The sequence below is a fragment of the Lacerta agilis genome, chromosome 1 (assembly GCF_009819535.1).
Source record: "Lacerta agilis isolate rLacAgi1 chromosome 1, rLacAgi1.pri, whole genome shotgun sequence".
Taxonomy (NCBI): Eukaryota; Metazoa; Chordata; class Lepidosauria; order Squamata; family Lacertidae; genus Lacerta; species Lacerta agilis.
In genome coordinates this window covers 29044281-29070393 of record NC_046312.1, presented here as the reverse complement: position 1 = coordinate 29070393, position 26113 = coordinate 29044281, and the positions used below count along the sequence as shown (strand labels likewise).

The window sequence follows — 26113 nt, the reverse complement described above, 5'->3', positions numbered from 1 at the left end:
ACAACCACCTCCTTTAGACATATGGGCACCCTACCCTTCTTTGGACAGGTTTGCAGCACCTCTGAAATCCATGTGCCCAGCCTCGTCCTCACCAACCTTAACAGCCAGGGAGTACACAGTTGCACAAGCTAAAAAGCATTATAACTAGGCATGGGGGAGGAATTAGTTCAGACTGCTTTCCATCACCCCTTCATTCTAAGCAGAGCCTAGGACCTTGGACAGGACCACTGACTGAAGTTGCAGGAGCATCTGTCAGGAAAAGTTGTATTGTTCCTACTGGTCCATTACCCCCTTCATAGGCTATATGTATATTTAAGGTAAAAACCTTTCTAAAGGTAAAAGTACAGGTATGACCAGTGGCAGGCCTCAAAAATGGGGGAAAAAATATTGGTTGTAAGAGCAGCATGGGTAAACTTAATTTTCTTCTCTTGACTCTCTCTTTTCCCCATTTCTAACTCATACTTCTTGTTGGTGTAGGCTGCAATGATGCCTGGATTGCTTAATTTTGCAGATGCTTAGAAAAACTAGATTCTGATGTCTGAAAAGACGGGGTTCTGGAAAACATGCCTTGTTCCCACCCCCTTTATTCTGCTGCCATTATTCTGCATTCCCTTTTTGAAGCTTTCTATTTCATTAGGGCTTTTCCTGAACTTTAACTGGACAAAGGCATGCAGATGCCTCTATTGTGGGACTGGACTTGTGTATTTCTCAAAACAAAGAACAAGGAAGCAGTAACAGAATACATCACCAGTACATCTTCATTCCAAAGCAAGAGCCAGTATCTTAAAGGTGGAGCAATTGCGGCCACCGAATATTCAAAACTGGCCATGGTAATCTGTATCACACTTTTAAAGAAATGAGCAAGCATCACCACATTTCTCATGTAAAATATTTTATATTTATCCACAGTCCCTTGTTTTGATGTTGGTTCGATTCCTTGAAAATACACTTGCGCCACCACGAAAGACTTTGTGTGTGCTTTGTTTCAGAGCTTTATGGCTTTGATGTCCTCATTGATTCTTCTCTCAAGCCTTGGCTACTGGAAGTGAACCTATCCCCTTCCCTGGCCTGGTAAGGAGTTATTGAGAAAGATGGAATTTGAAATGACTACTATCTGTTGAATATTATGGATGGCTACAACTGAATAACTACTTTATATACCATATTTTAGAGGAAAGCCTCTCCAGGAGGCCAGAGAGCATTCTGGATTCAGGATATGCAGTTCCTTCAGGGACATGGGATAAATTAACTGCTTAACTGGAGATACCATTAACTGATTGCCTTTTCTGTTTCTTGTTGGATAGTGATGCTCCTTTGGACCTGAAGATTAAAGCTAGTATGATTTCAGACATGTTCACACTTGTAGGTGAGTTGAGTTTTGAATAGTGTTTTGTTGGCTTCGGATGGTGACAGCGGGTTAAAAGTGGGCATGCCATGTTTGTATGGTGGGTGTGTATATATGACATTAGAATGGTATGCTGTAGAATAGTAAAGGTATTCGAACTTGTTTTGTGAAGGGCAGGAATGCTGTAGCTGAAAAGTATATAATCTGAGAGAAGCGTAGGTTCCTTAGCTGTGTAGTATGAAAGAGCAATGAATACTGGTGAACAGGGTGTGTGTATTTTTTTTTTTGAGGGGGGGGGATGCTGTTGAGTGCCTGACATCTGTATGATGCTTTGATAGCCTGAGGATCATTGGGTAACTCTAGAATAATTATTGCCTTTGTTGGCATGGTTCCTATTAAAACAAGTAGGTAACAGGAATGATATAGAGATGTGAAGGGGTGGTGGAGGGGAAAAAATGGGAACCCAATTTTTGTTTTTGTTTTTTCCTTGAGCCTTCGCATGTCCACAAAGCATTGTGCCAGAGGTAGCTAGCCCCCAGTTTATGGGCCTCACCCAGCTTACAGGCAAATTTTTCTGGCTTCCCCAGAGCCCACCAATTTTGACAGTGGGGAAAAAAGTTGACACAGCACAGATGCAACTCTCCTCCTTTTCTGTCATCCGATAAATCATTTGAATCAGCTGATCTGTGTGTTTTGAATTTGGATGCATTTCAGTGTTTCCTAGTAGTGCATTTAGATCTTGTTTAGAGCATGGATGGAGAACTTTTTCTGACTGGAAGGCTATATCTTTATCTCCCCGACCCCTGGAGGGCCCAAGTTGACCTGTTAGCCCTGCCCACCTGTTAGTCACCTGATGGCATAGTGACATAATGTGATTCTTTGTTGGGGCTTCAAAGCAAATGGGGGTTCCTCATGCAGGGATTTTTACAAAAGACTTTTAGATACCCTTCCTGTCCTGCATTTCTCTTTCAAACCATGGTGGCTTGGAGAAGCAGCAGCAGTGTATGTGCTGGTTGGAGTGGTAAGGTTGCACTTTACTCAAGGCTTTCAAATGCCCCCCTTTCTTCTTCAAATCTTCATGGATTGCAGGGTGGGGGGCATTTGCGCATATTCCATCAGCTGATGGGTGTGTCACAGTGCGCCTTCAAATGCCCCCTTTTTGCAGTTCTTTCATTGGAGGAATTAAGCTGTTGTTGGCTATTGATACAGAGTTACTAAACTAGCCCATAAATTAAGTTTTCTGTGGCCTATTTTGCTTCCTCTTTCAGGCTTTGTTTGTCAGGATCCAGGTCAGCGGTTCAGCCGAACATCATATTTTACCCCTGAGGGAAGGAGACATCCTTATCAGAAACCTCAAGTAAGGAGAAATTTGAGAAAGTAGCTTAAAGATAAAAACCTTCTCTTCTGCTATTAACAGATTATGAAGATGGGTTTAAGCAAGGATGATTGCCATTTCATTTATTCATTCTTATCTGACGACTTTGTGATTTCTTTGATTGTTTTGTATCTTAGTACTTCATCGCTGTGTATGGCTTCTATACTGCTGGAAGTGAAATTGACCTCTAGATGCTAACCATTCCCCACACCCAATCCTTTGCTATTTTGATGATGATTATGGTGATTATATAGTGCCATCAGTGTGCATGGTGCTTTGGAGTACAAGAGGACAGGTCTTTGTTCCAAGGAACTTATAGTCAACAAAGGGAAATGAGAAGAAAAGGGTGAACTGGCCATCAGTCTGGCATTGCTTCATTTACATGTGCTTTTGCTTTAGTCTTCTCAAGCAGAAGAGGAAATTGGTTTTAAACATTTCACATTCAACACTATTGTGTGCTGCATGTATAATCCGAAATGTCTTGAGTACATACAGTGGTACCTCTGGTTACGTACTTAATTCGTCCCGGAGGTCTGTTCTTAACCTGAAACTGTTCTTAACCTGAAGCACACTTTAGCTCAGTGTTTTTCAACCTTTTTTGGGCAAAGGCACACTTGTTTCATGAAAAAAATCACGAGGCACACCACCATTAGAAAATGTTAAAAAATTTAACTCTGTGCCTATATTGACTATATATAAAGTAATTCTCTTGAATTTTTCAATTTTTCCCACGGCACACCAGGCAACATCTCACGGCACACTAGTGTGCCGCGGAACAGTGGTTGAAAAACACTGCTTTAGCTAATAGGACCTCCCGCTGCCGCTGCGCTGCCAGAGCACAATTTCTGTTCTTATCCTGAAGCAAAGTTCTTAACCTGAAGCGTTATTTCTGGGTTAGCAGAGTATGTAACCTGAAGCGTATGTAACCTGAAGCGTATGTAACCCGAGGTACCACTGTATTTAAGAGGTAAAAATGTAATGATGAGGATGAAGCAAAAGCAGTTGACATTTTACACAGAATAGAAATTTACGCTAGATGGGTGATAGTTGTAATATCCTGCTTGCATGATGTTCTTCCACTCACGCAATTGTGTCTTCCCTTTCCTCTCCTCCTCACTTTAGCTCGCACCCTCAAAATCTGCTCCATATACTTGAGAGACTCTCTGGACTGGAGCAAATAGAGGAGGGAGAGGCATAGGAAATCTGGTCATGTCTGCTGGTGTGAAATCTATGCATTTATGACATGCTACATGAGCAGAGTTGCTTCCAGGATTCAAAGGGGAACATCAAATCATTATTCTTTGTCTTTTCCCCCCCCTTTTGTCTAAGTTACTATGTCACATAATTTTATTAAGTTTTCTCGTAATTCTACTTTAAGCAAAAAATGTACATTTATGAATTATATATGTATACAAAAAATTATATCTCACACACAGACACAGAAAAAATACTCTTATGCTAATATCCTGTAGAAAACTTGTACAGTTTGTTAAAAATAAAAAAATGAAAATGAAAACCAACTTCCCCCCCTCTGCTTCCCCCCGTTCTTCTTCTGTTTTCTTTTGTCACCTATATCCACGGATATATGCTTCTTTATTACAATTATTTATTACAATTATTTATTACAATTATTTATTACAATTCTTTGTCTTTCTTTGTAGCGCCCTGTTTCTGCACAGTCCCGATCGACAAATGCCAAATTGGTAGGTATTGGGCTATTATGTCTCTTCATTTACGAACTTCCATTTGTCTATTTCAAAAATTAAAGTAATATATTTATTTTGTCTGCAGTGACTTTAAAGACACTATAAAGGAATGGTAAAGAGGTTCAGGGGAGAGAAATGAACAATGCATATAGAATGGCAGGAGCTGCAGGCAGGTGATAACCCTTAGCAGAGCCGTCTCATCCATTGGGGCTGGTGGCACGGCGCGCTAGGGCGCAATGGCCTGGAGGGCGCCTCCGTCCTCCAGCCCCGCTGGCAGCGCCTGCCGGCAGCGCCCTCTGACTCCTGGCAAGGGAGCTGGCCGGTCACGCCACGCCCTCTGGCTGCCCAGCAGAGCACAGGAGCACAGCTCTGCGCGCCCTTCCAGCGCTTCCGGGACGGGAGGCGAGGGCGGCCGGCTCGCGCTCCCGCGCGCAGCCGGCCGCCCACCCGATGGAACACAAGCTGCCCAGCCGCGCCGCCCGGCTGCGCCGCGCCATCCGGATGCGCGCGGGAGCGCGAGCCGGCCGCCCTCGCCTCCCGTCCCGGAAGCGCTGGAAGGGCGCGCAGAGCCCCGCGCCGCTCCAGCGCCACGCCCCTCATCCCCCGCTCGCCCACCACCCTCCCAAGGGGCGGCAAGCGCGGGAGGGGGGCGGCGGAGAGGCGGCATGGCGGGGGCGCCGGAGGGATAGCCGCGCCAGGGCGGCAGATCCCCTTAAGACGGCTCTGACCCTTAGCGTGCCTGCCTGCCTCTCTCCCGCACTTACTTTTCCTAAAATTGCAGCCATTTGTGTCAAGTGAATCCCAACTTTGTTTCAGAATAAAGCACACACATTAAACAAGATTATGCATGCTCGTCAAAATATGCCTAAGTTACTGCAACAAATTCAAAATTTAGATTATTTTGATAGAGTGTATGCATATTTCTGAAATATGGAGAAATACCAATGTAAGAAGAAAGGTTGTACTAAGGGAAGAAGAAACCTTGGAGATTGGAGACTGGGTGCTCATAACTGACTTAATGATGGCAGAGGCAAGCACACACAACTGTTTGGTGTTATTTTCATACGAAGCATCCTAGAGTCAAAGAGGAGACACATCTTGTTCAAGAGAAGAAATGATACTTTCCCTTGATTATGCCTTAAAAATGGCAGAAGATCCATACTATAACTGGCTGGAAGGATTACAGTTTATTATTATTTTTAAGTAATGGGAAAGATTGCTGAACTAGATGCAGTTGTGGGCTGATGCAGCAAACCTATGTTCATTCATAAGCCTGAGTTACTTACTGATAATAGGTCTTCTTTTGTCTAGGTTTGTATATGTCTCTTCTGAGGCAAATTCGGTTTTTTGTTTTTAAACTTTGCTTTTCTGTGTTAAGAGGAATATAACCCATATGAAATAATGAGGCATATTGCTAATATTCATATCTTTATGGAGATGAATCAAGCTGAGCCTTTAATCTGTGGTGCAGCTGATCTTGGTTTTAGCTTCAGCTACTTTGATCTCAAGGTTTAAAAAAACTCTTTAGGAACTTATTATCTCTAGGTCTTTAAATACCTTTTGTTTTCAGCCTTGGCAGTGCAGCTAGGTCAAAAGTGTCTTGCCTGGATTTCAGATTCTGCTCCCCCTCCCTTTTGTTTGCATTTTGTACTTGCCCATTACTAACTCAAACAGCCTTGTGGCGTGAGATAGAGCTGAATGCAGGATATGCAATCTTCTGGCTCAGTAAAGATCTTTAGCTATGGTCATTTTAACACTTGGAACTAGTGTAAATACAGATGAGCTGCATTTCTTTTCCTTACTGTAGCTTCGTCTCCTAAGCAGGTTACTACTACAAGACATGGGTAATCCAGCAACTGAGAGTTGAAAATGTTACCCCCAGGTACCAGAGCCAGGAATATGTGTCATGTTTTGCCCATAGAGACAGAAGCTTTGAATGCTGGCTCCTGCTACTTTGGGGTGTGGTTCTGTGGTCAAACACTGGGAATGTGAAGTTTGGCTTTGGTATCAAATGGGGTGTGGACTTGCTATAGTTGGAGGCAGAGAGTGTGAATCCTGGCATTGGTGCCCTTGGATTTTTCTGCCTCTTGAGCGTGACTCCTGGTTCTGATGCCTGGAGAGTGATGTCTCTTGCTGGGCAAATGACTTTGGTATTTGAAACCCCATTAAAAATAATTGGAATAAGATTAGAAGGAGGGAAAATGCTAAAATCAGGTTTCTCATTGTGATTCTACAGCGTTCTCGGCCGCTGTCTGCCAGTGATGCTGAGATGAAAAACCTTACGCCCTCGGCGAAGGAGAAAACAGTAGGAAGGCATTTTGGCTCCATGCTGGGGCTCTCCATGGAGGAGGTAAGGGTTGTCATGTACTGTATTCACTCACTGGACATGGTAAATGTGCAGAAGAAGGGAACAATTAGTCACCATGAATGGGTGCATTTGGCTACTAGATGCCTCTGCCTTGTGTCAGCAGACTGAGACTGGCATCTTGGCAACATAGTTGGGGAAATTAAGTGACAAAGAATAAAATGGTTTGTATTTTAAAAGTGGAACTGTTAATATTGACCCCATAACTAAATGATTCACAGTGATTATGTGTATCTCAGTGCATTCCATCCTGAGGTTAACCCTTCCCATTATTTGTTTTTATTTATTTGAAAGATTTATTACTCACCTTTCATGAAGACTGATGCCAGGTCCAGTTACAGCAAGACGACAAAACCAATTCAAACCTAAACAACTAAAAAGTACTAATGCCTTTCATTGCTTGTTCTGATTCCAGATAAAAGTCTTGCGTCGAGTGAAGGAGGAATATGAGCGAAGAGGGGGATTCATTCGTATATTCCCTACGCCATTAACTTGGGACACTTATGGGTGAGCAAAAAATCTAATTTTGATTCTTTCATCCTGGAATGATAAAAGAAATTAGGAGGTAGAATATGCAAATGCTAATTTATTCCCACCTTAGTAAACTCTCAAAGGCCATTCATTATGCTTTAAATTTCACTTTCAGGGTCTTTTTTCATATCAAATGCTATTCTGTTGCCTTTTGTGTTATCTAATTCTTACCAGCTTCCTTATTAGTCTTACCTTTTCCTCCATTCATGACAGGTGAAGCTACTGGTATTTCCCCCTCACTTTTCATGATAAGCTTTCACTTTTTCCTCACTGAGTCTTCCATTTTTTAAATACTCCTAATCTGAATTTAAACTGACTCCCTTCCTCTTGGTTTTTCAGATCCTATATGGAGCACAAGACGACAATGAACTATATGCTGGCCTCTCGCCTTTTCAGTGACAGGTAGGAAAGTGGTTCTAGGAGTTTGCAGTACGGAAAGTGACCCATAGGAGAAAGAGAGAAATGAAAGTGAACATGAAGAGCGGATTGCTTGTAGACAAAGTACTGGGTCCATTGGGCAGTTGCTCATAGAATGCATTTTGGCTCTTAGCTCACTAGCTGGAGCAAACAGTAACAGAAATAGAATATTGCCTTGGCTGTTCAGATGAAAGCCCTCTTCAATGGGTAGCTAACTACTTCTGGAGGTTCATCAGAAGAGCCTACTGGATCTGACCAATGGACCACCTAGTCCAGCATCCTGTTCTCACAGTGGCCAACCAGATACCAATTGGCCAACCAAGCTAATTTAGGGAGTGAGGAGAGAAGGCGAAAAGCCTTGTTATGGAAGCCTTGTTATGGACTTCTGCTGATGGGATTCATTAGGCGAATCCTGCTTTGGCTTTTTATGTATCTGTTTTACGTTGATGTAGTATAATTGTAATGTAATCAAAATATTCTTTTTTCACTGTTCTGCAGAGGGTCAAGAAGATGCCTAATTTCTAAACGAACTCGGTAAGCAGCTTGTATAGGCAAGTTATTAAAGGAAAGTGGTTGGTTTTGTACTTTTGACCATGCAGTCACCTTAGACTTTAGATGGGACTCCTTTTGTCAAACAATAGAATGTTGTTTTCAAGGCTAATTGCTGTGTTTGGGGTAGTGACAAATGTTCCCTATGTGCTGAGACATCCAGTAGGAGGCCTTTTACAGAGGAATTGGGGGTTTTTTGCGGTGGGGGCTGTAGTTGTGGAGGGAAGTGGTAACCCTCTGCTTCCCATTTTCTATGAGCCTCATACCCTGGCCAAATATTCCCTGCATGGGAAATAGTCTTAAAAATGTCTCTGTGTTAGGGGGTTCCCTCTTTGGTGGTATCTGTCATTTCTTTGGATTTCAGTATCATGGGACTGCTTGTTGCTCTGCCATTATGAAATGGTTGTGAAAGATGATTTGGTTAATTGCTATTATTGTTTTGCTAAGGTCCAATATTAATGTTCTTATGATTGCTTAGTTAAATTCTCAACTAGCTGTTTTTTTATGGTGAAAACTGGTGGTCCTGAGTATTGTGTTGCTGGATTTTTGTGATTTTCAATTACTACTTTAAACTGTGTATTGGCCAGAGAACATCCGTGCGTGTGTGTGTGTGTGTGTGTGTGTGTTCCAATATATAAAAAGAGGAGGAGAATTCAAAGCAAAAAGTCAAAAGCATAATAATAATAATAATAATAATAATAATAATAATAATAATAATAATAAATATTTAGCAAGCAGAATAATTCAAAACTAAGTAGGACTTAAAAGGAAATTCCCCATAATGTTCTTTGTATTCTGCACCATAAATCATTAATATTAAAGAGTCTTCACACATACAGCGAAGCTGAGAGAGGGATGCATTTCCATTCATTTCAAAATTCATCCTTGGAAAAGCCTCTCCTTCTCTTCTGCAGTTGGTTCTTCAGGCACAAGATGCCAGTTTCCAAAATCATTTTTTTCCAGGCAGAAAATTGCAGAAGCCTTGGGTTTCTTGCACTTTAACTCCTCCTAGTTAACAAGATATATCATCAACAGGCACAAGACAGAGTTCAAAGGTGCAGTCTTTAAAATCACACAATTCTTGCTCCTTTACTCTTTAGAGGCCTTGACTTGCAACGTGGTCATCTCGCCGCCAGATGTCTCAGGACCGAGTCCAGGTAATAAAACTCACTCCCCCCCCCCTTTGGATTTGCATATGGCTTCACATACCCTTTGATCCCAACTAGGCAATAGTTCAAAGCTTTATAAACTGGGGCTAGCTGCAAGCTCTTGTCCCCTCTACTCAGCCTCAAGTACAGTCTCTGCACACAGATCTCAGCAAGATCTCAAAAGGATGCAAGTATCATAACTTCCTATTTTCTTTTCATAATTCCAGCATTGCAGTAGAGAATATTGCCAAATCTTGGAGAAACCTTATGAAACATTTTTATCAGCATCTTCCACCTTACTCCATGTATGGAGAAGCACTGAGTTCTCTAGGCTAGGATCTTTCTTCATATTTCCCCCCCAAACTATGATTCTTTAAGTCCCTGCCCTCCTCAAAGGCCACTTTGGGGAATTCCCAACCACCTGTGAACTCTGCTTTCCTTCAGCTTCTGAATGCAGACATTTTTCTGCTGAAGGGTTCCACTCTCACATTTGCTTAGTTTAGCCAGTATTTCTGCTCTTGGTTCATCTAACCTTACAGGCTGTTCCAGTAAATTTTTTTGCCAACCCCTGATCTGGAGAGTGGGATGGCTTCTCCTCCTGGAAGAGGAGGCAATATTGTTCAAAGGGCGCTGCCTATATTCTCTAGTGGAAAGAGTCATCCGGTTAACCGGATGTCCTCCAGTCCCCTCTTCAAACAAAATCACAGTAGTACCAATTTCTGGGTTTTTTGTCTGGTGCCTATTTGATTGTAGAAAATGGTATTTTATGTAGCTTCCTTTATTTAACCGATGCCTACTGCTTGAGGTTAGACTTATGGTTCTTCAGAACAGCAGGGCATGGAAGAGCAGGAAATCATTACATGTTCTAGGCTCCAAATATATCAGAGGCACAGAAAACCACTTTTAAAAAAGCTTCTGACCCTGCCTTTTCATGGCAAAATTCAGTCTCTCACGGAGAGTGACGACAAATTAACTTTGTGCGTATCGATCACAAGTAGCAAGGCTTGCACTGGCTAGTCAGTGATGATGTCATTTTGAGCTTTCCCTTACAGGAAATGCAAATTAAGCATAATTTATACTGTGTTAATAAGTCTTTGTTCTTTTCCCTGCTCCTACAGTTTTTTTTACTGTTCCTTAGCTTGTGTTAATATATTGTTATATATTTTTTATTTTGTGGGCCACTCGTGAGTGGTTCTCCCTGAAAACCAGCATATAAACTAATTAAATAAATTTTCACAACTCCACAAAGCAAATCAGACATTCTTTTTACCATTCATAGGTCACATGCATTTAACATTACTTATCCAGCAGGATGAAGAAGGGAGAAGATTTGGGAGGTTTCAATTCACAAAGGAAATGTCACAGGCTAATTCTAATGAAGTTTTATACTGAAAAGATGAATAATTGATGAAAGTTTAAAAATCCAACTACCGGTAGTTTCCTTCACACAGGGCTGGCTCACAGAACTACCAAACCTGGGATCTTTAAAATGCATTATATTGCTTCTCCAGATTCAGAGTAATTGCTACAACATTGTATGGTGCTTGAATCTATTGAGTTAGCACAGTGCAGCCTGTTGAGGAAACCTTAAGAGAATAAGATCCCTGCTGGATCAGGCCAAGTGGAAAGTCTATCATTCTGTTCTCACTGTGGCCAGCTAGATGCTTTCATGAATGAAGCCCACAGGTGCACCAGCTCTCTCCCCCCACTTGTAATTCTCAGGTATCATAGTAGAGAACTTCATTGTAGCCATTATATGAATCTAAGCGGCAGTTCTCAGTTTTCAGAATCCAGTATCCTCATTATCTTATCCTCATTGTCTGCTTTTAAAAAGGGTATTTCAGCATTTCTAGAATTGTTTTGCCTGATGACAATTGAGTCTCAATTCCCACAAGGGGGTGCATGGAATGAATTACTCATTTGCATTCACCAGTAGCAAAATATACCTGTGCTGTGCTGTGCTGGCTGGTGACTATCTCTGTTGGAGTGTTCTTGGCATCTGGAACTGCAGGGAATGCCCCTCCTAAAGTTTTATTGCCTTTCCTGGCATACCACTGGACATATTTTCTAAGCATACAACTTCTTAGTGGAAAATAGTTTGCTTTTAAGAGGAAAGGAAAATGCTCAGGGATTTTTGGTGGAAATCTTTTTAAACTTCTTCTAAGACAGCCCTTCAGTATAGGAAAACAAATCTTAAAAACAATGAGTCCAGGAAGTGATGGCTACTGCCATGGCCTAATGGTGCCCTGGTTTGATTAGGATATCAATGTTCAACACAGAGGCTGAGTGATGTGGCATATATCTTATAGCTGGTGTGGTACTATAATGGCAGGAGTGCTAAAGATCCTTCTTCAGATCCTTGTTTTAGATCCTTGTTCAGCTGTGCACTGAAGCTCATAGGTAGTGTTAAACAAGTTTTTTCTTTTCTTTTTAAGGATAACATACTTCACAGAGCTGTGAGGCTACAAGACTGCTCAGGAGTAGGATACAAATGAAACAAATAAGATGTATTTGGGCAAGGGGTGTGTTGGGAGTAGTCAGATAGGCCTCCCTGGTATTAGTTTTCATGTGCACAAATCCAAGGAACTTGGTGCTGCATAATCATAAAGAGACCAGTATCTTTCCAGTTGGGCCCATGAAGCAGATAGATGTATGAACAAATAAATTGCTTCCTTTTACAGGTGGGTAGCCGTGTTGGTCTGCCATAGTCAAAACAAAATCGAAAATTCTTTCTAGTAGCACCTTAGAGACCAACTGAGTTTGTTCCTGGTATGAGCTTTCGTGTGCATGCACACTTCTTCACTAGCTTCCTTGTTCAGCTAGTTTCCACCCCCACCCCACCCCAGCCCTCCAGCTACAATCCTGTGTGTATAGTTAATATAGAAGCCTAGTGCACATCATGGCTTGTTACACATGCCATTTACTGAGCCCACACATGCACACATACATCCCACCTGCTTTGAAGAACGGAATAATTTTTTTTGCTCCCGCTTGTGTGACTATGTGTGTATTCAAAGAGTATTAGTTAACAGGCAGGTAACTCTGATTCTTCTGTACTCCTTGTGATTGGATAATTCTTAGAAATGTAACAGTGTACTTGTACTAACTCAGTCCTGTTTGTCTGGTGGTGTAGGAACAGTATATATTCACTACAGAGACCAGCATATACAGGTAGCTAGGGAGGAAAGGCATTGAGGAATCTCCTTGTTCTTGTCTTTTGCAGTTTGAATCTTGCTGGAGAACTGGGTCTGGACATTATGGATTGTAATGCTCAGCTTCATGCTGCTCTGTATGAGCGGAAGCTCCTGTCACTAGAGGTACGGAAACGAAGGCGGCGTTTTGGCAAACTGAAACCAGGAAATGCAAAACTGTCAGGTACATGCAAGTCCTGCCTACTTCCCTATATTATAACATTGGTGCCTGGGTTTAAAGGGTGGTTAGTGTGGGTGGCGCTGTGGTGTAAACCACTGAGCCTTGGGTTTGCCGATTGTAAGGTTGGCAGTTTGAATCCCCGCGAAGGGTTGAGCTCCCATTGTTCGATCCCAGCTCATGCCAACTTAGCAGTTTGAAAGCACGTCAAGTGCAAGTAGATAAATAGGTACCACTCCGGTGGGAAGCTAAATGGTGTTTCTGTGCACTGCTCTGGTTTCGCCAGAAGCGGCTTAGTCATGCTGGCCACATGACCCGGAAAAACTGTCTGCAGACAAACGTCAGCTCCCTTGGCCAGTAAAGTGAGATGAGTGCTGCAACCCCAGAGTCGTTTGCAACTGGACTTAACTGTCAGGGGTCCTTTAGCTTTAGGTTCTCTTGCCATGTGTAGATCTTGACCATATTTGGGCTAAAAGAAAAAAGATTGTACACCAGATATTTCCTGTATTGGTGGTCAGTTGCTAGCATGTATTCTGTGAGTACACATGGTGCATATGAGAGCCTGAATTTTTCTGCCTTACTTTACTTATCCTAAATGTTGAGAACTAGACATCTGTTGACTTTTGACAGGGACTTCTCAGTCAACTGACTTTGTCCTCAAGTCAGATATGGAATGTGAAGAAGAGGAGGAGATAGTGGAGGAAGTTGAAGAACTGGAGATACCTCAGGAGGAAACAGCTGGCTCTCTTAGGAACATGCAGGTGAAACTTAAGCCAGAGTTGCCAGAAAAGGTGGAGCATCCAAAAAAGGAAAAGTTGTCAAAGGAGTCGGAACAGAAACCTGTCCGTGAAGCACTGCTGCTTCAAGCCAAAACGGAGCCAATGCCAAAAGATACTGAGCTTCCATTTAATTTGCTACAGATTTTACAGGAGAACAGTAATCTAAGGTAGGAGTTTTCATGAGATTTATTTGACTATCATTGTGGCAAATACGAGGACAAGCATGTAAAGCAGAGTCCTCCACTTGTGAAAAGGCATGTTTTTGTACTACACCCCTGGTTTTTAGGTTGTAGAAGAATTGCTCCATAAAATGTATGCTTTGGCCTCTTAATCTTCCCTAGGCCAATGGATGGATGCTGCCATTGATGCCCAGCATTCATTTAGTGCCCCAAGTGTACCAGTTGCTATACAGAATACTGTACTAAAATAGTTTGTATACTTGTCCGGTTGGCTTATGCTATTTGCCTGCTGGTGGGCAAAAGTGAAGACAGTGTTGATAAGAAGCAGTGAGAATGAGGTAGGGTGTACTAATGGTTCAGTAGAGAACTTCCATTGCCAGTGTTAGGTAGGGGCAGAGTGAGAAATCCATAATGGTGACAGCACATGATTTGCTTGTTAGTTCTACTTTTTCCTTTGCTGCTTCCATTGCTATCTATTCTTAGCTATCCCACTGTAGGAGTTAGGTGGGTTACTTTTTGAAGCATGATAAAACAAATGTACAGTACAGAGGATCAGAAAGGAAGAACAGTTGAAGGGTTAGAACAAACAGGTCCTTGGGTGATAGGTCTTTCTGCTTTATGATGTAGAGTTGTATTAAGACAATAAGTTGTCTTACATGCTCGTATTGAATAACTTTCACAGTCCACCTTGGGGTTTAGAGAGAAATGGATCGGCAGCAAAATCTTAGTGTACGTTTCACACCACCAAATGTTGTTTCTCCCCACCTCCCACCCCTGAGGTTTGTTTTTGAGAGAAAGCTTCCCTGTTTGAGACTTGAGTTAGTTTTTCTTATTTAGTCTGGGAAATATGGGAAGTCTCCTTTGCATAGCACTTTTGAGGGAGTTTTCCTGTTTTAGTGGACTAATCAAAACTACTCATGAGAAGCAAAATCATAACTTCAGAACATGCTAGAACCATGATGACGATAATGTTCATGTGGGAAGTAGTCAACCCCACTTTCTGTCCTACTATAGCCTCCTGTGGTATTCCAGTGAGAGAATGAGGAACACTGATACCCAGACATGTTTTTCTGGATGTCTATTTTGAAAAATGAGCTAGAGTTTTAACTTCATTTTCTAAAATGGACTGCCAGCAGCAAATGCTGTTGCCATGTCCAGGTTGGCAACCAGATGTGGTGGGAATTTGGGGCCTCCGGTTGCTGGCCAAAATTGTAAAATGTTCCTTTGCCATGTACTGAGGGGGTTCTTTGTCTAAAAACAAAGGTGTTTATCTGTACTTCTGACTGCTGTCTGTGCCACTCTGCTTCTACAGCAAAGTTCAGGCTCGCAGGGCTTTCTCTGCCTATCTGCAACGTGTGCAGCTGCGCCTGATGAAAGAGGCTGGGGATCAGGTCCATAATCCTGCCTGGGCTGCCAAAGAGGATGAGCAGATGGTAAGAAATTGTTTGCTTGCCCTGCTCCTTTCAGGGAGGAGCCCAGCTCATCTTACTCCACGTTCCTGAGTTACACTTAGTGTGAAACTGATTCCCATCAGCTTGAGCTAAACAGCTAGATGCTGTTAACTCATCCTGCCTCTGTTACTGAAGTGACTTGAATTCCTCTCTGACCCAATGTAGACTGTTGGTGTGCAGAGCAGGTAGAAGAGGTGTACTTTAGACTCCAGGGTAGAAGAAGCATTTTTGAATATTGCTGAGGTGATGGCCACCTCTGATTGCCATCCTTTATTTTTATTTTATTTTTTGCATAGCCTCCCTAAAGCCCACTTCTTAGTTTAAGCTCTCTGTATGTCAATCGGTTTCCAGGTATGACTTTGAGTTGTCTGCCGGTTTCCCCAGACAGTAGCTAAATCATTGTACCATATTTGAGGCAGTTGCCTTACAGTGCTTATTGACTTCAGTCCACATTTCTAGTCCTTGCCCTCAGCTGGCAGCCCACATGGAGACACTGTGAAAATCCCATATGGGTAGAGAGCCAATCTAGCTCATAGATTAAAACTCTTATGTCAGGAATTGGGAATAATCAGTTTGCCTCAGTGGAAAATGTTACCCTTGCTCTTTCCAAGTGGAAAATTGAAACTGGTTCTCTGAGAGCTGCTTTGTCTGCTATGCTGTGAAAAATAATGTTTAAAATAACAGATCAAACCAGCCTAATATAATGCTAGTGAGAGGCGAGCTGTGAAATTCAACGCTTTGGCTATGAAGCAGTTCACTTGCATGCTAGCAGGGCACCTAACCAAAAGTAAATCCAGAGTGGAGACAGAATATGTTTGAAACTAAACACTCACAGCAGGCGTCTTGCTCTAGCGCTCACTTTAAAGTGAGGGTAGTTCTCCCTGCCATTGGCTGATGGGATAGGAGGGATTGGTGTGGTTGGTGCAAGGCACAGAGCGTGACCAGAGGTGGTGCCAGAGATGCATGAAGGTGACAATAATATAAGTGGTCAGAGTTTTATTTGAAAGCCTGCTATCCTTACAGAGATGCACTTTTGTCTGCAGTTATTTTCAGCAATCATAGATTATCTTAGAATCCCAAGGCTTTTGCTTTACACCTTTTTGTCAATGAGTTTACTTTTATTTATTGACTTTTTTTGCAACCCAATTTCTCTTATCCTCAACCCAAACACTTTGAAAATTGTTTCTAATAGAGTGGTGTATATGAAGATAAACAAATGGGCTCACTCTTTGATTTTGTTTCTTGGTGGCAGGAACTGGTTGTTCGCTTTTTAAAGCGAGCAGCCAATAATCTTCAACAGTCTTTGAGAATGCTGCTCCCAAGTCGGCGCCTGGCCCTGTTTGACCGTAGGCGCATCTTGGCTCACCAGCTAGGTGAATTCATCATCTGCTATAATAGGGTGAGTATGGCATGTGCCAGCTCAGTTCTAACGCAGCAGAGGATTTATGCAGATGATCTAGAGCAACACTCCTTGTTTTGTTTTATTGCTTCTAGGGTTGGCCCAAATGTTTCAGAGAAGGAGGGAAAGCAGAAGCATGAGTCATTCATATTCCTGCTTTCTATCCTACTGTAATCATTAAATAGAAACTTTTTGCATGTTACCTACGGGTGATCCATGAACTTCTGGAGCTCACAGATGGTATTGTGAAATTCTCAAATTTTGTTTCTGATTATTACAGGATAAGCAGAAGCTTCTGTTGTTGAGCTTTTGCTTTCCCTGTTTCTTCATAATGAAGAATTTATTTATATCTTGCTTATCAGGAAGTACCCACGTTCAAATGGCAAAATACATGCGCAGCCCTGTCAGTTGTGAATTGCGTGGGTGCATTTTACACTGAAACAGCCCCTCTCTCCTGCTCCTCAGGTAAATCCAACATGTGCATTATGTGTGTTTTGCCATTTATACTTGGTACTTTTTGTACCAAAGAATGAATTAGCTTTTACTGTATTGAATAGTTGATACCCAGCATCTGGGTAGTGCAGAAGAATCTGCATTTTTATATTTTCAAAGTATTATAATTATTTCCACAATCAGGATTTTTTGGGGTAAAGGTAAAGTACATTTGTATTGTAAAGATACACAGTAAATGGTAAATCAGCTTATAACCATACATGATTTATTGCAGCAAGAACAGATCAGTTAGGATTTTAAGAAACAAGTGTTTAAGCTACTAAACGTCTTGAGGCACAGATGTGTTTATTTCACAATTTGGACTCAAGACAAATTTATTTCACTCAACTGAGATAACTATATACATTTTGAATAAAAGCTCCTTGTCTTGAGCAAGATAAGCAAAACTCATCTTGTTACTGAAGTCTGTTACCATGAAGTTACATTCCAGTGGTAAGAATATTGTCTTGTGCCTCAGGCATAGCCATGCTGCTGCAAGAGCATTTGAGAAGCTATCACTGGCTACTGAACTAACAGATTACCGGTATGTTTAGGAGTGCAGGAGAAGATATCATGGAATACTCACTGAGGTCTCGTTTAAAAGATAACCTTTCTAGCACAGAAGCACATTGGACATTTTTACAGAGGAGCATTTGAAGAGGTCACTGTGCTGCTTGTAGTGACGCTGCTGATTTCTCTAGTCAGAGGTCAGCCTAAAGATCAGTATAGTCTCCATGTGGCTTAGGAATGTCACGTTCACCGAGTGGAGGTCTTGCGCAGCCTCCATCCAAGTACTCTGCCTGAAAGCACCCAAAGTGTTACATAATCTAGAAGTGTTGTTGTTTTATTTATCAAACACTTTCTTTTATAGAGTTTCTAAGCAGCTTATAATAGGAAATTAATTCAATGCAGATCCCAAAACCTTTTTCTAAGAACACAAAAATAATTATATATCGATTATAAAAATGGAAAGCAGAATTCCTCCCTACACAGTTGTAATCAGCAAAAGATTAAAAATATCTATGATTACAGCGCAGATGGTCAAATGCTAGGAAAACAGAAAAGTGTTTGCCTGGTGCTAAAAAGATGTTGGCACAGGTGAGTCTCCCTGGAGAAAGCATTCCATAGGGAGGGGGCCACAAGGCCCACACTCTGTACCACACTCCAAACATCTCTTGGAGCGTGGACTTGCAGAAAGACCTCTGATTATAATCTCAGGGTCCAGGTAGGCTCCTGTCAGAGGAGGTGTTCATAAACTATTGGGATCCTAAGCTGTATAAGGCTTTATAAGCAAAAACCAGCATGTTAGACAGGACTCAGCAATATACTGGCAGCCATTGCAGCTAGACCAGATCAGTGTATATGATTGGACACTGTGTTCCATGTCAGCAGTCTGGTCGCTGAATTCTGCACTAGTTTCCAAACTGTCTTAAAGGAAGCATCACCTGTAATGCATTGCAGTAATCCAGCCTTGAAGTTATAGAGAACATAGGATGCCTTTATGTGCAGAAAGGCTGGTTTGGGAGGTTGCTTAATTTTACTTATTTGCAGGAAACAGATCAAATGGCTCAGAGGAAGTTAATGAAGAATCAGGAGGACGAAGAGGAAGGGGTAGATGCTGAAGGCTTTCACAAATTTGTTACTAAGGCAAGGTATGAATTTACTTTAAAGCAGGAATAATTGTACCTTGAACTGCAGCGGAGGGGGAGTTGCTGGCACTATGCTCAGTCCTTCGGAAGGCACTGAGGGCTGACAAATCGCTTCTTTTTACCCCTCCCTAGGTGGGAAAGAACCCTGGATTTTGAGGCTTTCTTTAGCTGCATAGGCCTCTTCTATGAGCAGAATTTTAAAATGCCACGTGGCAGCTGATATGTGGGGGATAAATTCTGCAACGGTAACAGGCATGTGCAGCCAAGGAAAGCCTGTGAAATGCAGGCTTCTTTCTTGTGCTCCTCAAAGTGGTGATGGTGGAGAATGAAGGGGAGAAAGAAGCTTTCTGTAGCTGCTTGTGCCTGTTCCCTGGGCAGAATTTGAATCAAGCTCATAATCCAATGAATGGGAGTTAAGTCCTGCTGCGTTGGCTGCTGGTGCCTGTTCCTTGCTCAGAACAGGTACCTGTAAGCCAATACAGAATCAAATAAGTGGGTGTTGTTTGGGGGAAATGGCCTTGGCCAAGATTGGCCTGTGGCCTGGATATTCCCTACCCTTTATGTAGGGCTTCTGGCCATGTTAAGAGATTTATGTGAGCACAATTGTACATGCATAGAAACTCCCCTCTTGTGTGCTGTCGAATGCACAAAGATTGGGAGCAGCAGGCATAAGCCTGTGCTCCTCCATCTGTTCATTATTGAAGCAGGTGAGGCATTTGACCTATCGTTGTCTTCAGTTAGTTTTTCCTTCTGTGTCTCTCTCTTTCATAGAATCAGAGTAGAGTTGAAAGGGACCCCAAGGGTCATCTGGTCTACCCCCCTGCAATGCTGATGCTTCAAGAGTCTCTCTGTATCTATTTCAGTTCTGTCACCACATTGTAAAAGCTTGCCACTTGCTCCTTTTCTACTCTTTTCACATCTTAGCGAAAGTGATCTTGAGGAGGTGTTGACTTTTTACACACACAAGAATAAGTCAGCAAGTGTCTTCCTGGGAACAAATCCTGGAGTTACACAGAATAGTACCAGCCAGTTGGAAGGTAAGGCCAAAGAAAGTGAGCATACTTTTTGCTGCTTATCATTGTTACTGATAACTTCCCACAGAGAGATGGAGAAACATAGGTGCAGTATTTTTAACCCCCCCCCCCCATTTTCTCATTTTACATACATTTAACAAAGAAGAACAAATGTATACAAAAACAATCTGCATTTCTTTCAGCATCTCTCCTCTCCTTTCTGTGGTTACATATTTTATAAATTTTCTCTACTGCATGTAAAAACATAGATGCAGTACTTAACTTAGTCTCCCTAGCTGATGTGTGGAAATACCAAAATGACAATAATTTTCAGTGCTGGAATGGATTTGTGCTTGTAACATACTGTCAAGTTATTTACCATATTAAAAAGCAGTGGTGGGTAACACATTGGAAAGCCTTGTCGCAGAGTTATAATTGGGAATTACCCCACCCCCACCCCCACCCAAACTTCATTTCAGATCAGCCAGAAACAGTGGAAGAAGCTGCAAAACAGCAACCTGAAATCCCAGTGGAAAAGGAAAATGTGGCAGAGAAACTGAGAAGTGACCAACTCAAAGCAACCAGACTATCCAGTGAGTGAGAACAATGGAGAGGACTAAACTAGCAATACATAACATTAAGAACAGGTGCTGGATGTTAGGGTCTGACAGAATTTTATGGCTTCTTTTCGAATTCAGACACATTTATAATTGGTGGCTACAGCAGTAAATGGTATTTCTTAACAAAGCTTCCACTGACATTAATATTTATAACAGAATAATCAGTGAGCTGACATGCTAAAAATTGTCATTTCCTACCAAATTCTAAACCCGTAATCTAGAGTTAATCATGGTCAGAATTCTTTGCCATATTTCCATTGCGGTGACAGTAACAATGGATCAGTCAAGTGGAAGGTACTCAAGTCCACTGTTGGAGAACTTGTGGCCCTTTAGATGTTGCTGGACTCCTTATCAACCCTAGTCCAGCATCTTGTTCTCACATTGTTCAGCCAGATGCCTATGGGAAGCTTGCAAGCAGGACCTGAATGCTGCAGCACTCTCTCTACTTGTATTCAGAGGCAGTTGAGATAGAGCATAGTCATCATTTTATAACACTCATTTGAAAAATTCAGTTGTAGAAAAAACATGTTATGGAAAATTGTTGTGTAGTCTGCCTTGTATAATATCTCATGTCCTTTGTTTACGTAAGATGGAATTCAATATAACGCTAAGTGGGGCATGTGGGGGGCAATGAGGTTCACTTGCTCAACAAGACTTTTCCACCCTCTTCTCCTCTCCTATGGCCCACTAAACCTGTTATGGGTTTTCCCTCAACCTGCCAGAGCAGATTTGTGGGACTTGTGGGGGAAGATGGGGAGTCCCATAGCACAAGCATATCTCATTTCTCACAGTCAGTAACTCAGTTGAATTTCAGCCATTGTCCTTCTGCACAGTTTTGTAAAAGGCTACTCTAGCGTAATTGTGAATATAGTGGTACCTTCGTTCTCAAACACCTTGGTACTCAAACGCCTTGGTTCCCAAGCACCAAAAACCTGGAAGTAAGTATTCCGGTTTTCAAATGTTTTTCGGAAGCTGAATGTCCAATGCGGCTGTCAGCTATTGTTTCCAGGGCGCCTGCACTGATCAGAAGATGCGCCTTGGTTTTCGAACATTTTGGAAGTCAAACAGACTTCCGCAATGGATTAAGTTTGGCGCTTTTGTTTTTGTTATTTATTTTGTGTTTTTGTTTTGAGGCTTTTTTGGTTAATTTGTTTTTGTGACTGTGTGGAACCCAGTTCAGCTATTGATTGATTGATTGATTGATTGTGTGGCTGTGGAAATGGATAAAAGTCCCCCATCCAAACAATGAGTATCATCAGTGCAGGTAAGAAAAAAAATGTAATTTTAATTTTTATCATCTACAATACTGTCTTACTTATTTTATAGTACAGTACATTGATTATTGTTTTCATTTTATGGATAATGGTCTCGCTAGATAGTAAAATTCATGTTAAATTGCTGTTTTAGGGGTTGTTTTTAGAAGTCTGGAATGGATTAATCCGTTTTGCATTACTTTCTATGGGAAAGTGCGCCTTGGTTTTGGAACACTTTGGTTTTGGAACAGACTTCCAGAAGGAATTAAGTTTGAGATCCAAGCTACCACTGTACTAGATTTGTGTTTTACTTCAATGTTCTGATCAGATTGGATATGTCTTTTTTTACAAAAAAAAATAGGGATGCCCTCTTCGGCAGAAGATGAACAGAATGCACCGCAACCCAGCCTCCTTAGTACGTCTTCCTTTGTTCCAAGTGCCATCCTTCCACAAAGCATCAACTCCCAGCTATCCTCTCATCCTGCTGCCTCAGATAATGCACAGGTGCCTGATCATCGCCCAGGGCTCTCTTTTTCATCTGGTTCTAGACTGACTCCTTCCCCTTCTCTCCAAAGCACAGCACCTGACATCTGGTCTAACACAGCAAAAATTACACCCCGCCTGTCCTCAAACAATGCAAGCTTACACCGTTGTCGGTCTGGCAGTTACACTGCCAGCCCCTTCTCTTCCTTTCAGAGTGCTTTGCAGATCTACAGCCAGAGACTGTCCCGACCATCTTCAGCAAAAGCGGGTAAGCCATATCTGACTGCTTAGCTGGCACTGTATTGTAATATTTTCATGTCTAGCAGTATTCAGAATAGCTCAAATTGTTTTTTGTTTTTTTTATAAGAGTTTATTGACATTTTTACTTATAACCACATACAACCTTAACCACACCTACATTTATACACATACAAAACAAATACAGTTACACATCTAATACATAACTTGCCATGATTTTCCTTCTTAATTAGACATCTCGAAAAAAAAAAATTTCTTTTTCCAATCTTGACAGTTGACTTCCCCTGCCTTTTCACCTTCGAGTTTATATCCATAATCTACTTTTTAACCTCTTCATTTAGAAAATTAAACTTAATTATATATATAAAGAAAAACATTCATCTTAATCTTCATCTTAATCTTAATCGTCTTAATCTATAAACTTAAACCACTTAAATCGACTTTATTTATACTACATCAAATCTATCTCTTCTGTCCTTTGAACTGCTGCTAATAACATAAAAACTTGAAATATCTCTTTTCATGTTCGAATAGATAATAAAACAAACTATTGTTGACAGTGTTCACCCTCCAATTTCAAAGTACCATAACAGATTACTTTAGATTTAGCTTAATACTTCACCCCACACCCCCTCTGTCCATTCTTCTTCTCCTGATGGCATCAGCACTGAACTTCCATGCAGCTTCCCTCTCCAAACGTCCACAGATCCAGGCATAGTCCAAAGCTCTCCTTGCCACGAGCTCCGAGGTGTCCAACTCTCCCTCTCTCAGCTTCTCCGGTTCTTTGTAGCATTCCTTTTCTTCTTGTAAATACCTTAATTCTCTGTCCCTGGCCCCCGAGCTCACACCTCGGGGACTGGATATAGCAAATCTTGACATCGCCTTGGGGCTGCCACCCCCAACAAGCGAATTTCTTCTCCGAAGTAGCTCACTCATTTCTTTCCATCTTTCCATCCATCCTCTCAGCTCTTTGACAAGATTTTCTTCCAAAGTGTCAAAAGTTTTGTTAGCCTCCTCTGTGGGCAGTTGGTTCCATTTCAGACCCCCACACAAGACTTTGACTTTTCTGTAAAGTAGTTCCACCTTCAAGGCAGTGAGCCTTTGTTCATCTGTTAGTCCAGAGTTCAATACCAGTTCAAGGACGAAACCCAGCATACTGGCAGAGGAGGAGGAAGTGGGTATCATATTTCTTCTCCTGTCTCTTTGTTCGTCGCCATTTTCCTAAGCTGGAGCGCATACACCGCAACTTTAAATAGAGATATTTCCCACTAGTTAGCTTCCCAAGAAAAAAGTTTGCCAGTCTCATGTATCGATTTTAAATACTTTATAACCAGTTCTGTGGCAGCAATCCCTCAAATTGGTTAATTTCTTAGGCTCGAAGGGAGGGAGGCAGGCTGCCTTTCTCCTTCCCCCCGGATCGTTCCAAAAACACGATTTCTGCCAAGATTATTTACTCACGACCACCGGGTTCCTTTAGCTCCATTCTTCACAGGTAGAACTTAGACGCTCACCGCGGGCTTTGCCGCCGCATTTGCATCCCGGTTGGGGCATATCCCCGTAAGCCCGGCTCCGTTGTCCCTTCACCCCCACTCCCCCTTTACAGGGGGGCAGGGGAAGGGTTCGGAGCCTCCGCGGGCGCAGCCGGGGAGCCCAGGGTGCGGGACGCTCTTCCCGCACCCCAACCGGAGCCGCGCGCTGCGGTAGCGCGGCTCCTAACCCCCGGGATGGACAAGGCGCTTCGGACCCGAAGCAGCCTTCGACCACCCGGCGATGGCGTCGCCGCCGGAAGTCCACCCAGAATAGCTCAAATTGGCACAAAGGGTCAGAATGTGGCTATGCAAGCAAAATTTGGGGAAATACTTACTTATGGCTTGCTAAAAATAGTAATACAGCTAATCAGATTCAGAAATTGGCCTCTAGTTAAGTCCTAGATTAAACATACATGTGTGAAATTATATTATTATTATTATTATTATTATTATTATTATTATTATTATTATGGCAACTTCCAGAAATATAGGATCATTTTGCCTCTCCAATCTAGCTGCTGTTGGCACATGACACGGCTTGGCAGTGATCCCCGGCAGTCCAGGAAGTGATGATTAAAGTTTACGCATGTGAAACTGCTTAGGGCAAAGTGTAGGGCAGCAACAGAAAGTAACCTGCATTGAAGTATGAATGGATGACTCAGATTAATAGCTCTTTTCTTGGAATAATTCTGTATTTGTTCTGTGATGTAGCTATTCTGCTCACATTGTCAGGCAATATAGCTCTCAGCTATCCCAGAACTTTGTCACTAATGATATACATGAAGGGTTTAAATATGGAGACTGGTGCCATTTTTGGTATGGCATATTCTCACTTCCTTGGTGCTTTTAAATTGCCAATTGGGCCACTAGCACCTGAGAGCTTCTTGAATACAATGCTTCTTCTCCTTGTCAGTTTCTAAGTTTGGTAGCTTGTCATGTTGGTGGCTTGCAACATTCTCACTTCAAAATAGTACTGCAGCATTTTTCTTAACTATGGTATTTCTAGGTGTTCTATTCTGCACTTCTTTCTTGCATTCACATTTTTGTGATGGTTCCTCTCTTTTCAAGTGCCCTCCCCGGGGAGGCCTTCCTGGTACCTCACTACTAAACACTGTGGCAAAGAATTTAGCAATGAAGGATTAGGTATCAGTAGGAAGTAATGTCAGCAATTGCCAGCTGTTTATGCCATGCTCTTCCTGCATCTGCTGTCTTATTGGGACTGATTCTGCCCCTGAACCACAATTTTGTAAGTGGTGTGTCTCAGTAATTATCAGCCTCTCAAGTAGGCCTTTGGGGTAAAAAAAAAACTTAAGAACCTGGGCTTTGTTAGACAAGGATGAGATGACAATAAAGTGCAAATGGCCCAATGACCTTTTAGGTGTTGAAGGGGATGTTAGGCTCTGGCTAGATTTAGCTGTTTCAGGCTTGCAGTCCTGAGGGATAGGTGCCAAAGCCGAGAAATGCAGATAAAGTCTGCTCAGATGAGACAGAGATTTCCCAAGAAGTGGCAATGCTACCCCACAGTGGTAGCATTGGTGAGCTTAACTCTGTTGTATCAAACCCCTATCTTTCACCTCTTCAAAATATCCAACAGTAGGTTTTTCTTTCAAGCTTCTTTCTCAGAGTTTTGATTTTTCTTCTGGTTTGACTTTGTCTTCTAAATATAACTCTGCTGCACTACATACCATATATTGTGTTTTTAATATTATGCTGGGAGCCGCCCAGAGTAGCTGGGGAAGCCCAGCTAGATGGGTGGGGTATAAATAAATTATTATTATTATTATTATTATTATTATTATTATCCATATATAAAATGATGTTTTTTGCTAAAACAAATTAGTCAAAAATTGGGCGTCGTCTTATACACAGATGGTGAATGAACAGGGGTAAAAGAAGCAGCGGCTGCCGTGTAGAAGCTGCTGGAATGCGCTTGCAAGGCTGATGCTTGCCTGTTGCTCAGCAACTCAAGTATGCCCTGCAGGTCAGAGCTGCTGCATTACTCAGGCGGGCGCATGCCCGCTCCTGGCGCCGATGGGTCACGCTCTGTCAGTAAAATATTGATTTCTTAGTTTAGTTTTGTTTGTTTTTAAATAATATTTATTGATTTTTCTAAAAACACAAAAAGCATCAACAACAAAAAAAAACAACTACAGAAGAACAAGCAAAAAACAAAATAACACAACTACAAAAATACAATACATCA

General features: G+C 42.0%; 1 protein-coding gene across 8 annotated transcripts in view; it reads left to right on the top strand.

Annotated features, from left to right (window-relative positions):
- Positions 1 to 26113, top strand: part of TTLL5 (tubulin tyrosine ligase like 5) — a 108955-nt gene that overhangs the window by 37371 nt on the left and 45471 nt on the right. For 5 of the 8 annotated variants that reach the window (XM_033142462.1, XM_033142476.1, XM_033142469.1 and 2 more), the window contains exons 13-29: positions 990 to 1071; positions 1305 to 1366; positions 2614 to 2702; positions 4382 to 4423; positions 6663 to 6776; positions 7207 to 7298; positions 7662 to 7724; positions 8238 to 8273; positions 9389 to 9445; positions 12660 to 12811; positions 13436 to 13751; positions 15076 to 15196; positions 16467 to 16613; positions 18657 to 18757; positions 19679 to 19791; positions 20247 to 20360; positions 22002 to 22391. In XM_033142462.1, coding sequence (XP_032998353.1) covers positions 990 to 1071; positions 1305 to 1366; positions 2614 to 2702; positions 4382 to 4423; positions 6663 to 6776; positions 7207 to 7298; positions 7662 to 7724; positions 8238 to 8273; positions 9389 to 9445; positions 12660 to 12811; positions 13436 to 13751; positions 15076 to 15196; positions 16467 to 16613; positions 18657 to 18757; positions 19679 to 19791; positions 20247 to 20360; positions 22002 to 22391 — 2091 coding nt within the window. The remainder of the gene's footprint in view (positions 1 to 989; positions 1072 to 1304; positions 1367 to 2613; positions 2703 to 4381; positions 4424 to 6662; positions 6777 to 7206; positions 7299 to 7661; positions 7725 to 8237; positions 8274 to 9388; positions 9446 to 12659; positions 12812 to 13435; positions 13752 to 15075; positions 15197 to 16466; positions 16614 to 18656; positions 18758 to 19678; positions 19792 to 20246; positions 20361 to 22001; positions 22392 to 26113) is intronic. The other 3 variants (XM_033142487.1, XM_033142481.1, XM_033142494.1) reach the window with 2 other exon arrangements.